Source organism: Spinacia oleracea, chromosome 4 (assembly GCF_020520425.1).
Source record: "Spinacia oleracea cultivar Varoflay chromosome 4, BTI_SOV_V1, whole genome shotgun sequence".
NCBI classification, from domain to species: domain Eukaryota; kingdom Viridiplantae; phylum Streptophyta; class Magnoliopsida; order Caryophyllales; family Amaranthaceae; genus Spinacia; species Spinacia oleracea.
In genome coordinates, this window is record NC_079490.1 from 60,898,736 (window position 1) to 60,916,896 (window position 18,161).

Consider the following 18,161-nt stretch of genomic DNA (forward strand, 5'->3'; position numbering starts at 1 on the left):
ATATAAAACATGTAATTAGTTTAAAATGAGTCCATAGGTTCCTGAGTTCGAAAATGGAAGCGAAAATATATCATTTTAGCCTAAATGTGTCCGTAACGACCCAACAAGTCTTAAACGTGCATAAGTTGATTGGAATGAGTCTTAGAAAGTTTAAACATAGCATATAAAACATGTAATTAGTTTAAAATGAGTCCTTAGGTCCTTTAGTGCAAAGTTGGTAGCGAAAATGCCTCAATTTGGCCTAAATATGTCCAATAACGACCCACCGAGTCTTAAACGTGCATAACTAGATTGGAATGAGTCTTAGAACGTTTAAAAAAAGCATATAAAACATGTAATTAGTTTAAAATGAGTCCTTAGGTTCATTAGTTCAAAAATGGGAGCGAAAATGTCTCATTTTTGCTTAATTTTGTCCATAACGACCCAACAAGCCTTAAACATGCATAACTAGATTGGAATGAATCTTAGAAAGTTTGAACAAAGCATGTAAAACATGTAATTAGTTTAAAATGAGTCCTTAGGTTCATTAGTTCAAAAATGGGAGTGAAAATGTCTCATTTTAGCCTAAATATGTCCATAACGACCCAACAAGCCTAAAATGTGCATAACCATATTGGAATGTGTCTTAGAAAGTTTAAACAAATCATATAAAATATGTAAATAGTTGAAAATGAATCATTAGGTTCATTAGTTCAAAAGTGGGAGCGAAAATGTCTCATTTTAGCCTAAATATGTCCATAATGACCCAACAAGCCTAAAACACGCATATCCATATTGGAATGAGTCTTAGAAAGTTTAAACAAAGCATATAAAACATGTAATTGGTTTAAAATGAATCATTAGGTTCATTAGTTCAAAAATGGGAGTGAAAATGTCTTATTTTAGCCTAAATATGTCCATGACGACCATACAAGCCTAAAACGTGCATAACCACATTGGAATGAGTCTTAGAAAGTTTAAACAAAGCATATAAAACATGTAATTAGTTTAAAATGAATCATTAGGTTCATTAGTTCAAAAATGGGAGCGAAAATGTCTCATTTTAGCCTAAATATGTCCATAACGACCGAACAAGCCTAAAACGTGCATAACTTGATTGGAATGAGTCTTAGAAAGTTCAAACAAAGCATATAAAACTTGTAATTAGTTTAAAATGAGTCCTTAGTTTCTTTAGTGCAAAGTTGGGAGCGGAAATGCCTCAATTTGGCATAAATGTGTCCTATAACTAGCCAACGAGCCTTAAACGTGCATAACTACATTGGTATGAGTCTTAGAAAGTTTAAACAAAGCATATAAAACATGTAATTAGTTTAAAATGAATCTTTAGGTTCATTAGTTCAAAAATGGGAGCGAAAATAATGGTATTCAAGTCACTCTATGCCTATACAGCCGTCTATACATTATGATTTACTAATAAGACCCAGTGACCTTATTATAAATTAGTTTCGAGTAATTAATACCAAGTTTTTGTTTTTTGAAGGGTTATGTACAAATAGAAATGCCATATTCCGATGAGGAGTTAGAAGAAACTCGAGAACAATGGGCAAATTATTTTAAGGACAACTATTTGATGGATGCCGAATGAGGTTGTTGTCTAGTTATGTTATGTTTTATGTTTTTGTTATGTGTTGGATATGACGTTGGATGCTACTTGGAGCATATATATGGTTGTTGGAACATATATGTATGTTATGTCTTATATACAGGTCTTTATAAATTCCCGTTTTGTCCGGGTATCGCAAACTACAAGGGAAATTATGGCAAATTTTTTGCAACCTATTAAACTATTTATAATGTTTTTATTATAATTTTTTGTCAAAATAATAAGATTGTCTAGGGATAAATATATAAATATGCATCTGATCGGAGCTATTATATTTATTTATTTATTTTATAAAAAAAGAATTAATTGCAGCGCGTGTACTAGCACTGAGCTGCAAAATGACAACTAATCGCAGCGCGTATTTCTCAACAAGGCGCTTCAACTACTTTTTATTTACAACTTATAGGGGTCGAACCGCGCGGCAACTAATACATTATTTACAACTTGTACAGTTCTACCCGCGCTGCAATTAACCTATTATTTGCAACGTCTATGTCCGCTGCAAAAAAACTTATGGTATTTGCAGCCCTCACAATTGCAGCGCGCGAAAACGCTACAAAAAGCCTGTTTTACCCGCGCTGCAAATGTGATTGTTTCTACTAGTAACTCCGACCATGGACCATTTTCAACTTTTGACATTCAAGTTCACTTGATAGATATTTCTTAGTCACAGGACTGGTCTTGACAGTCTATCTTGAATATATCGTGAAATTGAAGGGACTCATCATTTAATAAACCACAAATTATATGGAAAAATGAATTCTATTCGTTAATGTGAATGATTAACCAATAATGTTTTACAAAGTATTTAAACTCTAAAACTTTAAAAGAATAAATAAGGACATCAAAGCCATTCTCCAATATGCTTGATTCCCATAGCTGCAGTGTGCGAGTTGTGCTTCGTCTGCGGCAGAGGTTTAGTCAATGGATCTGAGATGTTGTCACCAGTTCCAATCTTGCTTATCTCGACTTCTTTTCTTTCAACGAATTCTCGTAAAAGGTGAAATCTACGAAGTACATGCTTGACTCTCTGGTGGTGTCTAGGCTCCTTTGCCTGTGCAATAGCTCCATTATTATCACAATACAGAGCTATTGGTCCTTTAATGAAGGGGACTACACCAAGTTCACCTATGAACTTCCTTAGCCATATAGCTTCCTTTGCTGCTTCATGTGCAGCAATGTACTCCGCTTCAGTTGTAGAATCCGCAATGGTGCTTTGCTTAGCACTTTTCTAGCTTACTGCACCTCCGTTGAGACAGAAGACAAACCCAGACTGTGATCTGAAATCATCTTTGTCGGTTTGGAAACTTGCGTCCGTATAGCCTTTAACAATTAATTCATCATCTCCACCATAGACCAGGAAATGATCTTTGTGCCTTTTCAGGTACTTCAGAATGTTCTTGGCAGCAGTCCAATGTGCCTCTCCTGGGTCTGACTGGTATCTGCTCATAGCACTTAGTGCATACGCAACATCCGGGCGTGTAAATATCATAGCATACATTACTGAACCAATCAATGATGCATATGGAATCCCATTCATTCGTCTACGCTCATCTAGTGTTTTTGGGCACTGAGTCTTGCTTAGAGTCATTCCATGAGACATGGGTAGGTAGCCTCGCTTGGAGTCTGCCATTTTGAACCTTTCAACCACCTTATTGATATAAGTGCTTTGACTGAGTCCAATCATCTTCTTAGATATATCTCTGTAAATTTTGATGCCCAATATGTACTGTGCTTCCCCTAGATCCTTCATCGAAAAACATTTCCCTAGCCAAATCTTGACAGAGTTCAACATAAGAATGTCATTTCCAATAAGTAATATGTCGTCGACATATAATACTAGAAAAGCAATTTTGCTCCCACTGACCTTCTTGTATACACAAGATTCGTCTGCGTTCTTGATGAAACCAAAGTCACTAACTGCTTCATCAAAACGTATATTCCAGCTCCTTGATTCCTGCTTCAATCCGTAGATTTATTTCTTAAGCTTGCATACCTTTTTAGCATTCTTTGGATCCTCAAAACCCTCAGGCTGTGTCATAAACATAGTTTCTGTTAAAACGCCGTTTAAGAAAGAGGTTTTGACATCCATCTGCCATATTTCGTAATCGTAATATGTAGCGATTGCTAACATAATTCAAATAGACTTTAGCATTGCAACTGGTGAAAAGGTTTCATCGTAATCCGCACCGTGGACTTGCATGTAACCTTTTGCAACCAATCTAGCTTTGAAAACTTCAAGTTTCCCATCCTTGTCCTTTTTCAGTTTGAAAACCCATTTCCTTCATATGGCTTGGTAGCCATCTGGCAAATCGACCAAATTCCAAACTTGATTTTCAGACATGGAGTCTAATTCAGATTGCATGGCTTCTTTCCATTGCTTGGAGCTAGGGCTCGTCATAGCTTGTTTGTAAGTCGCAGGTTCATCACTTTCAAGTAATAGAACTTCATAGCTCCGTTCGAGATCTATATCTCTGCGATCTACACGGGGTTACATTTCTAGATGGTCCTTGATTCTCACCAGATACTTCTAAAGATCTCTGAGTTTCATCCTGAATGTCATCTTGAGCATTCTCTAAAGTTTGTTGTTCGACTCGAATTTCTTCGAGGTCTACTTTTCTCCCACTTGTCATTTTGGAAATGTGATCTCTTTCCAAAAAGATACCATCTCGAGCAACAAATTAAACACATTGTTCTCAGATATATTATAGAAGTAATACCCCTTTGTTTCCTTTGGACAACCCACAAGGATACATTTGTCAGATTTTGGATGAAGTTTGTCTGAAGTTAATCGTTTGACGTATACTTCACATCCCCAAAAGAAAAGACACTTTTGGAGGCTTTCCAAACCATAACTCATATGGAGTCTTTTCAACAGCTTTAGACAGAGCTCTATTTATAGTGATTGCGGCTGTATTTAGTGCATGTCCCCTAAACTCTATTGGAAGTTCGGCCTGACCCATCATTGATCTAACCATATCTATCAAGGTTCTATTCCTCCGTTCCGACACACCGTTCCATTGTGGTGTTCCAGGAGGAGTCAATTCTGATAGAATTCCACATTCTTTCAGATGGTCATCAAATTCATAGCTCAGATATTCACCGCCTCTGTCAGACCGCAATGCCTTAATCTTCTTGCCTAATTGATTCTCTACTTCACTATGAAATTCCTTGAATTTGTCAAAGGATTCAGACTTATGCTTCATTAGGTAGACATAACCATATCTACTAAATTCATCAGTGAAAGTGATAAAGTAGCTGAAACCATCTCTAGCATTTGTACTCATTGGTCCACATACATCTGTATGGATTAAACCCAATAGTTCCATTGCTCTTTCTCCAACTTTAGAGAAAGGTTGCTTTGTCATTTTGCCAAATAAACATGATTCGCACTTACCATAATCCTCTAAGTCAAATGGTTCTAGAATTCTTTCCTTTTGAAGTCTTTCTATGCGTTTCAAGTTAATATGGCCTAATCGACAATGCCACAGATAGATGGGATCTGAATCATCCTTTTTGGCATTTTTGGTATTTATGTTATAAACTTGTTTGTCGTGATCTAATAAATAAAGTCCATTGACTAATCTAGCAGATCCATAAAACATATCTTTAAAATAAAACAAATAACTATTGTCTTTTTTTGAAAAGGAAAATCCCTTAGCATCTAAGCAAGAAACAGAAATGATTTTTTTAGTAAGACTTGGAACATAGAAACAATCTTCCTGTTCCAAAACTAGCCCAGAGGGCAACGAAAAATAATAAGTTCCTACAGCTAATGCAGTAATCCGTGCTCCATTTCCCACTCGTAGGTCGACTTCACCCTTGCTTAACCTTCTACTTCTTCTTAGTCCATGTGAATTGGAACATAAGTGTGAGCCACAACCTGTATCTAATACCCAAGAAGTTGAATTAGCAAGTATATAGTTAATAACGAAAATACCTGAAGATGGAACGACTGTTCCGTTCTTCTGATCTTCCTTAAGCTTCTAGCAATCTCTCTTCGAATGCCCCTTCTTCTTGCAGTAGAAGCATTCAGATTCAGAAGTGGGTTGGCTCACCTTCTTCTTTTCAGATTTGGTGCCGCCTGGTTGCTTAGTCTGGCTGGCCTTGTTGCCACCTTTCTTAGCATTCCTCTTCTTACCAGATTTCTTGAACTTGCCCCCACGCACCATAAGCACATCTTGCTTATCACTTTTGAGCATCTTTTCAGCGGTCTTTAGCATACTGTGAAGCTCAGTGAGCGTTTTGTCTAGACTATTCATACTGTAGTTCAGCTTGAACTGATCATACCCGCTATGAAGAGAATGGAGGATGGTGTCTACAACCATTTCCTAAGAGAATTGTTGATCCAGCCGACTCATATTCTCAATGAGTCCAATCATTTTGAGAACATGTGGACTTACGGGCTCGCCTTTCTTAAGCTTGGTCTCAAGAATTTGCCTATGAGTCTCGAATATTTCGACTCGAGCCAGATCTTGGAACATGTTCTTTAACTCACTGATGATCGTGAAAGCATCTGAGTTGATGAACGTTTTCTGTAGATCTGCACTCATGGTTGCAAGCATTAGACATTTCACATCCTTGTTGGCATCAATCCAACGATTGAGGGCTGCCTGAGTGACCCCGTCGCCCGCGGCTTCGGGCATCGCCTCTTCCAGGATATACTCCTTTTCTTCCTGCATAAGAACTATTTGCAAGTTCCTTTGCCAGTCAAGGAAGTTTTTCCCGTTCAACTTCTCTTTCTCGAGAATTGATCGGATGTTGAATGAATTGTTGTTTACCATAGTTAAAACGACAATTGAAAAAGAATAAACAAATAAATAACCATTCACGGTTTCTGTTAATAAACTTTAAATTCTAGCAAACATGCATAATTTATCATTTATTAAGCATTTTATTCAACTTATGTGTTCCGGAAGGTATGAATAAAATGATTCCAAGACCCTTAAATCATTGAAGAATTAAGCACATTATGTATTTAGACTCAATTCTAAAATATTTTAGGTAAGCAAAGCCTTTGCTAATAGTCTAGAAACTACTCTTGGTTGATAGCTACGTCTAAGAACTTATTAGGTAAACCTATCGCATTTGCCACGACATAAAAGGACTCCTTACTTATATCGTTGAGTTTCACTAAAACTAACATGTACTCACAATTATTTGTGTACCTTACCCCTTTAGAACCAATAAGTAACACCTCGCTATGGCGTAAAACTATTACTTTGATTGATGTAAAGGTTATCCAAGTAAGTGTTACTTTGGCATGGCACCTTTAAACTCAATTTTTAAAGTTTGGAACTTAAGACTCTTACTATGTTAGTTAGATTTTAAGTGAACTAAAATCCTTAATCATGCAACATAATCAAGCCATAATCTCATGCATAATTAAGACATATTTAAAGCAATAAATAACTTAAAACATGCATAAGATATTAGTGTGATCTAGTATGGCCCGACTTCATCTTGAAGTTTCAAGTTCAAAGTCCTTCTTGAAAATGGATTGGAAACTCCGTCTTGAATTTCACAATGGGAGGCGCCATTTTCTTCAAATAGGATGAGCTATAATTAAACTAATTACAACTATTTGATGGTACGCATACCATATTTAAAAGCAATAAAATTTGGTACTTTAGACCAATAATACATTCAAATTAATGGTACGCAGACCATATTTTCTATCCTACTTGGGCCATACTAGTCACTTTTCAATAACCTGCAAAACAGTACATATACAATATATACCATTCACCCATTCATTATCATGAATGGCCCACATAGCTAGTTAGTAGAATATGTTATGCATCACATAAATATTTGCAGCAATTAATCAAGGGCACCAATAATCTACCAATTATTCAGTCCTTATTAATTCTAATCAAGTTGTTTTAACCTTAAAGGAATGTATATCTAATCAAGAGTTTATGACTAAAAATGCTCCCACTTAAACCAATAAATTCACATGCTTTACTAATTTTAAACATAAAAATGTATTTCCTAGTCTAACTGGAAACACACAAATTTAATTAAAATTTAAAGCTCATATAAATTTATAATTGAATCCATTTAATTTATTTTCAGTTGAATTAAATGAATTTAAATTAACTCAAGGTTTTAATTTTAGTAAAATAATTAGTGTAAGATTATTCAAAATTAAATTCCGAGAAAACAATTTAAATTACGAATTTTAAAATTAATTAAAATCGTTTCCGAACTGAAAATTCAAAATTAAAATCAAAGTGTATCAATCGTAACAAGACGAGGCACTTGGGCTTGCGCCCAAGCCCCGTCGAGTGCACGAGGCAGCAGCGCCCCTCGACTGATCGCATAGCCATGGCACGAGCAGCAGCAGCCACACGCAAACGCAGTAAGCCAAGCCACGCTTGCGCGCAGTATGCTCGCTCGCTTCGCATCAGCTGCCTTGGCGAGGCATCGCTCGTTGGGCGCGAGCAATTGCTCGATGGCGAGGCAGCGCTCGCTGGTGCGCGGAGCAGCCCTCGCTGGGTGGCCTAGCTCCCGCTCTTGCGCGCGCGCGCCTCGTCTTGTTGTGCCACGCTCCATCGCCCATCGCCCATGCGCGCAACACACATGCCCAGGCATCATTGCCTCGCGCGCGCGCCACGCTTTGTTGCTCCCTGCATTCGTACCGCACGGGCGACGAGCTCCCTTGCTCGTCGTCGCGTGCCCGCACTATACAACACCCCTTAAGGGTAACACGTAGCGTCCATTGCTTTGTGCGTGCAACTTTTATGAGCGAATTTCATAAAAATTTAAACTTTTTAATTCAAAATTAATGACAAATTAATAAAACATATTAATTTCATAATTTTAGGGCGAAAAATCAGAAATTTATTAATCAATTAATTTCCGATTATCATGGATTCAAATCTAGGTCATAAAAATTTAAAATTTATCATAAATTAACAATTTTTATGGTGATTTTTAATCATGGATACCTAATTAAATCGTCAATTAATTATGAAAATCAAATGAAATTCTAAATTATTCGAATTTCAACAAATTAATTACAATTACAAATTAGGTTGTATAATTAACAAGCTTAGGCATTCAAATTTGTTAAACATATACAGTAGGTCAATCAAAAATTCTATATTTAACAACAAGAATCACAAATATTTAATTTAACATCTTAAAATTACAAACTTTTGCTTTCGAAAAACTAAAACCTCCGAAAAGTCATAGTTAGGCTTCGAATTTGGGAATTCTGGGTTCGGCCAAAAATAAGTAGTATTTTTGACAAAATTTTAGAATGCCTTTTACATGCGGAATTGACACAAAAATCACTCGATTTCGTTGAGTAACGAAGAAACTGCCGAAAAACTGCGTACATATAATTAAATAAACGCAATTTGCAATTAATTAACAATTACGAAAATTAATCACCCCTTTTAATTCTTTGCAAATTTGTAAAATTTAACCATGTTAAGCAATTATTATGGAATTAATTAGAGGCTCGTGATACCAATGTTAGGTTATGATACATATAAACACATGTTCAGGTCCTTCGCACTAAAGAAAGGGTGGGCGTTCCAATAAGGTTCCATGTAGACCATATGCTTTCATTGTTTGATCGATTAAGTCTGCTAGGAACAACAATAAGCGAAAGGATGGCAGTCTCTATCTTGCTTAATTCACTGCACAGTGGGTTTGGTCGCTAAGTGAACCAAGAGAAGAAACAGTTGCAGAGTTTGTTTACCTGGTCAAAAAGGCTGAGATAATACTCGACTGTGAAGCTAAGGATTTACGCAAGGCTAAAGGGAGACCCTTCAAGAAAGGTGGAAAGTCCAAGGGCAATGCTGAGTCAAGAAAGAAGACAAAGCAGGACAAGTCCACATCAATCTGTCTTTATTGTGATGCAATTGGCCATTACAAGAGGGAATGTCCAAAGCTTAAGGAAGATCAGAAGAACGGAATAGTCGTTCCATCTTCAGGTATTTTCGTTATAGCCTGTATACTTGTTAATTCAACTTCTTGGATATTAGATACAGGTTGTGGCTCACACTTATGTTCCAATTCGCAGGGACTAAGAAGAAGTAGATGGTTAAGCAAGGGTGAAGACGACCTACGAGTGGGAAATGGAGCACGGATTGCTGCATTAGCTGTAGAAACTTGTTATTTGTCGTTTCCCTCTGGGCTAGTTTTGGAACTGGAAGAATGTTTCCATGTTCCAAGTATTATTAAAAACATCATTTATGTTTCTTTCTTAGATGCAAAGGGATTTTGCTTTTTAATAAAAGACAATAGTTGCTCGTTTTATTTTAAAGAGATGTTTTATGGATCTGCTAGATTAGTCAGTGGACTTTATTTATTAGATCACGACGAACAAGTTTATAACATAAATACCAAAAAGGCCAAAAAGAATGATTCAGATCTCACATATCTGTGGCATTGTCGATCAGGCCATATAAACATAAAGCGCATTGAAAGACTTCAAAACGAAGGAATTCTAGAAACATTTGACTTAGAGTATTATGGTAAGTGCGAATCATGTTTACTTGGAAAAATGACAAAGCAACCATTCTCTAAAGTTGGAGAAAGAGCGACTGAACTAGTGGGTTTAATCCATACAGATGTAAGTGGACCAATGAGTACAAATTCTAGAGGTGGTTTCAGCTACTTTATCACTTTCACTGATGGCTTCAGTAGATATGGTTATGTACGTCTACCTGATGAAGCATAAGTCTGAATCCTTTGACAAATTCAAGGAATTTCAGAGTGAAGTAGAGAATCAATTAGGCAAGAAGATTAAGGCACTGCGGTCTGATAGAGGCGGTGAATATCTGAGCTATGAATTTGATGACCATCTGAAAGAATGTGGAATTCTATCAAAATTGACTCCTCCTGGAACACCTCAATGGAACGGTGTGTCGGTACGGAGGAATAGAACCTTGCTAGACATGGTTAGATCAATGATGGGTCGAGCCGAACTTCTAATAGAATTTTGGGGACATGCACTAAACACATCTGCACTCACTATAAATAGAGCTCCGTCTAAAGCTGTTGAAAAGAATCCATATGAGTTATGGTTTAAAATCCTCCAAAAGTGTATTTTCTCAAGATTTGGGGTTGTGAAGTATACGTCAAACGATTAATTTCAGAAAAACTTCAACCAAAATCTGACAAATGTATCCTTGTGGGCTATCCAAAGGAAACAAAGGGGTATTACTTCTACAATACCTCTGAGAACAAGGTGTTTGTTGCTCGAGATGGTATCTTTTCGGAAAGAGATCACATTTCCAAAATGACAAGTGGGAGAAAAGTAGACCTCGAAGAAATTCGAGTCGAACAACAAACTCTAGAGAATGCTCAAGATGACATTCAGGTTGAAACTCAGAGATCTTTAGAAGTATCTGGTGAGAATCAAGGACCAACTAGAAATGTAACCCCGCGTAGATCGCAGAGATATAGATCTCAACCGGAGGTATTTTGACGAACGAGAGATACGAAGTTCTATTACTTGAAAGTAATGAACCTGCGACTTACAAACAAGCTATGACGAGCCCTAGCTCCAAGCAATGGCAAGAAGCCATGCAATCTGAATTAGACTCCATGTCTGAAAACCAAGTTTGGAATTTGGTCGATTTGCCAGATGGCTACCAAGCCATAGGAAGCAAATGGGTTTTCAAACTGAAAAAGGACAAGAATGGAAAACTAGAAGTTTTCAAAGCTAGATTGGTTGCAAAAGGTTACAGGCAAGTCCACGGTGTGGAATACGATGAAACCTTTTCACCAGTTGCAATGCTAAAGTGTATTCGGATAATGTTAGCAATCGCTGCATATTACGATTACGAAATATGGAAGATGGATGTCAAAACCGCTTTCTTAAACGGCGTTTTAATAGAAACTGTGTTTATGACATAGCCTGAGGGTTTTGAGGATCCAAAGAATGCTAAAAAGGTATGCAAGCTTAAGAAATCAATCTACGGATTGAAGCAAGCATCAAGGAGCTGGAATATACGTTTTGATGAAGCAGTCAGTGACTTTGGTTTCATCAAGAACGCAGACGAATCTTGTGTATATAAGAAGGTCAGTGGGAGCAAAATTGCTTTTCTAGTATTCTATGTCGACGACATATTACTTATCGGAAATGACATTCCTATGTTGAACTCACTCAAAATTTGGCTTGGGAAATGTTTTTCGATGAAGGATCTAGGAGAAGCACAGTACATACTTGGCATCAAGATTTACAGAGATAGATCTAAGAAGATGATTGGACTCAGTCAAAGCACTTATATCAATAAGGTGCTTGAAAGGTTCAATATGGCAAACTCCAAGCGAGGCTACCTACCCATGTCTCATGAAATGACTCTAAGCAAGACTCAGTGCCCAAAAACACTAGATGAGCGTAGACGAATGAGTGGGATTCCATATGCATTATTGATTGGTTCAATAATGTATGCTATGATATGTACACGCCCGGATGTTGCGTATGCACTCAGTGCTACGAGCAGATACCAGTCAGACCCTGGAGAGGCACATTGGACTGCTGCCAAGAATATTCTGAAGTACCTGAAAAGGCATAAAGATGATTTCCTTGTCTATGGTGGACATGATGAATTAATTGTTAAAGGCTATACGGACGCAAGTTTCCAAACCGACAAAGATGATTACAGATCACATTCTGGGTTTGTCTTCAGCCTCAACGGAGGTGCAGTAAGCCGGAAAAGTGCTAAGCAAAGCACCATTGCGGATTCTACAACTGAAGCGGAGTACATTGCTGCACATGAAGCAGCAAAATAAGCTATTTGGCTAAGTAAGTTCATAGGTGAACTTGGTGTAGTCCCCTCCATAAAATGGAGCTATTGCACAGGCAAAGGAGCCTAGACACCACCAGAGAGTCAAGCATGTACTTCGTAGATTTCATCATCTACGAGAGTTCGTTGAAAGAAAAGAAGTCGAGATAAGCAAGATTGGAACTGATGACAAAATCTCAGATCCATTAACTAAACCTCTGCCGCAGGCAAAGCACAACTCGCACACTGCAGCTATGGGAATCAAACATATTGGAGAATGGCTTTTATGTCCTTATTTAATGTTTTAAAGTTTTAGAGTTTAATACTTTGTAAAACGTTATTGGTTAACAATTCACATTAAAGAATAGAATTCATTTTTCCATTTAATTTGTGGTTTATTAAATGACAAGTCCCTTCAATTTGACGATATATTCAAGATAGACTGTCAGGCCCAATCCTGTGACTAATAAATGTCTATCAAGTGAACTTGAATGTCAAAAGTTGAAAATGGTCCCTGGTCGGAGTTTTCTATAAAGATGGACGCATAGAAAACGCTAGACGACTAGAATGCAAGATGACTAGTAGTTATGTTTCTTGAACTATGTGGACATGGAAATGTCGCAATCATTTGCATAGATACTTACTTTGGGAAGACTAGTATCAGATAGACCTATGAAACTTTACTGTAAGAGATGAAAATCTGTCATAAGTAAATTTCATTAAAATTATTAGACACTAATCCTCAATACCTGAGTGATTTGAGATTACTTGTTTGAGAACTGCTTACTTTGACGTTGTCAACCGTCGCACCATAAAAGGAGGCTATAAAGGCAAAGCTCGAGTAATAACCTATCAAACGAAGTCTAATCTAAAGATCGCAACATTGGGATTGTCCTCCCATAAATCGGGATGAGATGCTGAAAGTTGTACTAGGCCACTCGGAGAGCTAAAAACTGTAAAATGCATGGTCGTGCTCAGATGAATCATAGGCTATGATTATCTGTTCATTTGATCAGTTGAACTCTGAATCCGAGAAATACCTTTGGACATAATAAGGATGACAACTCTTACCTTATGTTCATGAGCAAGCATCAAGCGACAAAGGAATTAGGAAATGCACACTTGTCCCTAAGGACAAATGCGAGACTGAAGGAACTAATGCCCTTGGTCCAAGTATGCATTTAATGCTCAGTCTAATAAATACGGTTCAGTATTAATTATACAAGTTAATAATTCAGTGAGATCAAGTGAACTGTATGCCTAGCTAGAGGGCGCTTCAATTCAAATGGAATTAATAATATTAATCCACAGCTTACTCTTGACTGAACCCGTAGGGTCACACAAATAGTACATGAACGGATCAAGTATTTAAAGGATTTAAATACTCCATTTATGGATATTTAGAATCGACGGATCTCGGTTCCAGTGGGAGCTGAAATTGTCAAAGGCAAATTATGAATACTCCGGAAACGATGATATTCTGGAAATGGAAATATGGATTGTATCGGAAATATAAATATTATCCAAGTCGTAGATGTTGCCGGAAACGGAAACAAGGTACGTATCGGAAAATATTATCGAAAATGGAAATATTGCCGGAATCGGAAATGTTGCCGGAAACGTAAATATTGTCAGAATCGGAAATATTATCGGAATCGGAAAATAATTCCGGAATCGGAAATATTAAATATTTGTTCGAAACGGAAATTAATTCCGGAATAGGAAATATTAAATATTGTTCGAATCGGAAATGAATTTCAGAATCGGAAAATTAATCGGAAGCGCGTCGTACGGAATAAACATCGGACGAGCTTGCTGGACGCAAGGCCCAGCACAAGGCTAGGCCCGCGCATAGCAAGCCCAGCGTACAAAGCATCGCAAGGCCCAGCGCATGGCCAGGCCAGCGCGCATGGCAGCTGGCGCGTCCATGGGCTCCGAGCAGTCGTTGGCTGCAGTGCTGTGGGCTTCTCCGCGCGCGCGCATGGCCAGCTCCCCTTGTGGGCCGTGCGCGTGTGTGTGTTGTAGTTCGTGCATGCATCAAATCCTTAAGCAATTAGGATTAGATTAAAAGATTAATTTCCTAAAGTTACTAGTTTTAATTAATGTCTAATTCTAATATGATTAGATTACTTGAAACCTAGTAGACTTCTAATTCCATTATTCCTACCCTATAAACATGTGATGGCATTCACAATTTATGAACACATAATTTCAAGTATCCACATAGTTTTAAGGATTAAAAATAATATTAATTTGCCTCTAATTATTCGAATAACATAATGCCTTAGGTGCAATTCTAGTTAAGTAAATCTAAGGCGGATCCGAACATGCCGTGGACTATCTACGGAGGGACGACACTTGGAGTCCTAAACTTATTCTTGTTCGGTTCAGGAGCAGCTAGGGAAGGCACGCTTCACATATATGTATCCTAAATTATGCTAGGTGTTACATGGCAATTAATTTGGATTCGTGGCTTTATGGTTTTTCCGCATGAAATATATATGATTTATATGTATCATAACCTAACACTCTTCTTCAAAGCCCGTAATTGAAATTGAGAATGCTGTCTTTAATGAGCTCATGTATAAAGGTGAAGTACCTAAACGTCCTCTGAATTATGGATTTGGTGTGAAGCAAAGCAACATCTTTGGAGTGGAAGGTTTGCTGAGGAAAGAAGGGTCAAGCTAAGTTAACAACAATACTATGGAAGTGGAGAACATGAAAGGTGAAATATCAGTTGTCAAGAAGAAAAATGAGGACCTTGCGCAACAAAATCAAGTTTTGAATACCAAGTTCGAAGAAACAACACAATCATTTAAAATGATTACTTCTTTTTTGGGACAAGTTTTGAAGGAAGTACGCAAAGGGAATGTTTCATCAAACCTTTAGATGGTGCGGAATCAGCAATACATATGGTTAGTTATTTCTGGAAATTATTCTGATTGAGCCTCATGTATCATTACCTGAAATGTGGAATATCTAATTTACTTATTAAAATGCTTTTTGTAGATTACTGATGATTCTGGTGGCAATGGTGACAACCAGGCCGAGACATGAGACTTTGAAACTATTGCCAAATGCAAGGTAATTTCATATGGAATTAATTAACTGCGTTTCATGCTTTATAGATAAACTTATAGCTGAAACAAGCTTTATAGTTGTCGATTGTTTATGGATGATGGTAAGATTAGAAGGTAGATGCTTAGATTTAGGATTATCATAATAAGGTATTATGTTGATATTAGCTGAAACACGAGTTTGGTGTTAGGTTTGGGTTGTTAAAAAACTATGGTTTATGTTAGTTAATTTATGATGATCCTTCTGTAACGCGTAAAGAAAACACAATGTTAAATGTCAATCCAAGACAGCAGAGACTCCGACTTACTCTTCTGATAAAACCTCATTCGAACTCTGACCATGAGTGAGAGATAAGTCTGAAATCAACTACTATAAAAAGTTTTAGTTGCGCATAGAAATTGCTCATAGTATAAGCTTGTTTTCTGTTTTTGTTCTGTTCACTCATAGTACTCGTGTTTGGTCTGTTTTTGGTCTGTTCACTTATTTTTGGTCTGTTCACTCATAGTACTCGTTTTTGGTCTGTTTTTTGTCTGTTCACTTATTTTTGGTCTGTTAAAAGTGTTGTGGAGGATATTTGAGAAGCTTTTCACATATTTCCGTGAATTTTGAAAAATTTAAAGTACTATGACCTGTAGGCCTAGTCGAAGTTTGGGATAGTTTCTACCTAAATCTTTCCCACCAATATAGAGCACAAAGGAGTAAACATGGGATAAAAGTTCACTACACACATGCATTCTAAAACTAAGAAGTCAAAAGACATACTAAATTCAGCTCCAAACAATCTTCCAACACTGGATATCCTACAAAAGTCGCGGCTAGCCCATTTACCCTGCAAACTTCTTCCTCAAAAGGCAAAATACATAAAACGTGGTCTACGAATTGAGATAGACACTTGAGTCTTGCTTCACCACCTCTCCATGCCCAGAACGATGGTGCGACATATTGGAAATGCATAGGACTGTCTAACTGTTGAACACTATAAGAAGCTGCAAATGGAATTTGTCTAAATTTCTATTACCATATTAATTAACAGAAAAAATTAAGATAATTTGAACTCCAAGTTATACCTCGTAGCTTTTTGAGGAAACGGAAAGAGAAACCCTTTGCGTCAACTGTCACAACAACGTGCGGTTTAAACAAGAAAGCTGCTTCCACTGTTTCCTTCAGCCTTACCTGCAATTTGATAACCAAAACATTAGAACCAAATCAAAACTTATAAAGTGAGTCGTTTTTATTTGGCAAATGAGCAGACATATAGAAAGTAGTGTTATACATACTCTAATCATGTAAAGATATGGCAACAACTCCAAAATCCCCATTACAGCATGATCTTCCATGGGAAACAGAGATCGCAAACCATATTGAGACATCTTTGATCTGGATGAAAGATAAAAAAATAATTTAAGCTAGAATCAGGATGGGACACATGAGGCAGCTTAATTGCTGGAAAAACCTCTCGTAGCACTCTAATGACAACTGGTTGGGAAGAAATATAGATCACAGATTCACAATCCATCTTAGAAATGGGAACGTATTACAAATGCACACATAAACAAACATACACACACACAAGCATGAGGTTGGTAAAGTTACTGAACCCACAAAACGTTTTCACTTTAAAGTGACACTAGATATTTCCATGTTTCAACTTTTATTCATAGAAAGAGGAATATAATCGAGACTTTACAAGACTCTAATAGAATGTGGTGTACAGACCAAACTCAAGTGAAAGAGTTGGTACTTTCTTACTGGAAATCACTGTTCCAAGAAGAAGTGTGCAACAATAATAGAATCCAATTACTAGTTGACTATTTTCCAAGATTGAGTGCTAAGGAGCTGGAGGTTATTAACAGAACTTTTTCATCGTGTGAAGGTAAAGCGGCTCTCAAGAGTGTGGAGGCGGGCGAGCACGAAGTCCAGATTTCAGCCAGTAGGAAGTGCCTTATTAAACAAAATAGTATATAGAGAAAGTCCTTCAACATAGCTTAAATTGACCCTTCAGAGACAAAGACTTCCCAATATCTCAATGAATAGGGCACAGCTTAACCAATTCCAATTAGCTAACTTTCAAGGACTTACATAACCACTTGCAAACTTCAGTCTAGAAGGAAATCACATCGTCCTCAAAACATCAAACATATTAGCAGCTTTTGCTGAACATTACTATTACCATCTCTTGCATTCCAAATAAGAGACCACTTGAGAATGCTAATCATATTCTTATCTCCACATTCTTTTTAAATTTCTCCTTTTTACTTTCTTTTTTAGTTTTAGATAATGCAAATAGACACTTCTCATAAACTACTCTAAGCCGTTGTAGAGTGAGAGGGCACACTACAAACGGAACTTCCCTCTCGAATTTGAAAGCTTACACTTCATGTAAAAAGACTACAGCTGTTTTGTACTTGTAAACAAAATGTATCATGTATCATGAAAACATAACTTCATCTAGTTGGTTATTTCATAAAGAGTTACCTTTTTCAAGAAATACATCTCAATATAGAACTTCTGACTGGTGTCATCAATGAGTAATCTCTCCAGACTTTGAGAGACTGTCAGCAAGCTAAAAGGTATTAGGCATTCAGAATCTGCCGCTACTGCTGAGTCCTGCTGTTGTAGCTGCTGCTACTGCTGAGTCCTGTTGTTGCAGAGTTTTGCAGGTTCGCAGTCAGTCAGGCATATTGTTCTGCTCAGGCTAGCTTGTTGTTGTGCAGTTTCTTTTTCAGCTT

At 37.2% G+C, this 18,161-nt stretch overlaps 1 protein-coding gene across 1 annotated transcript; it reads right to left on the reverse strand.

The window, feature by feature from the left end:
* Nucleotides 1-16,173: 16,173 nt before the first annotated feature.
* Nucleotides 16,174-16,948, reverse strand: LOC130471571 (probable lipid-A-disaccharide synthase, mitochondrial). Its single transcript, XM_056841773.1, has 4 exons — nucleotides 16,857-16,948; nucleotides 16,710-16,809; nucleotides 16,500-16,605; nucleotides 16,174-16,418 (listed from the first exon to the last, which is right to left on the reverse strand). Exons 1-4 carry the CDS (start codon nucleotides 16,946-16,948, stop codon nucleotides 16,174-16,176), a joined length of 543 nt encoding a protein of 180 aa, XP_056697751.1.
* Nucleotides 16,949-18,161: the final 1,213 nt, after the last annotated feature.

What these genes read in the sequence shown, in the direction of transcription:
- LOC130471571 (XM_056841773.1), bottom strand. Translation starts at nt 16,948, where the DNA reads ATGGATTGTGAATCTGTGATCTATATTTCTTCCCAACCAGTTGTCATT. An exon ending in GCAATTAAGCTGCCTCATGT is followed by an intron (nt 16,810 to 16,856) that starts GTCCCATCCTGA and finishes TCTTTCATCCAG; the next exon opens with ATCAAAGATGTCTCAATATG. An exon ending in CATATCTTTACATGATTAGA is followed by an intron (nt 16,606 to 16,709) that starts GTATGTATAACA and finishes ATCAAATTGCAG; the next exon opens with GTAAGGCTGAAGGAAACAGT.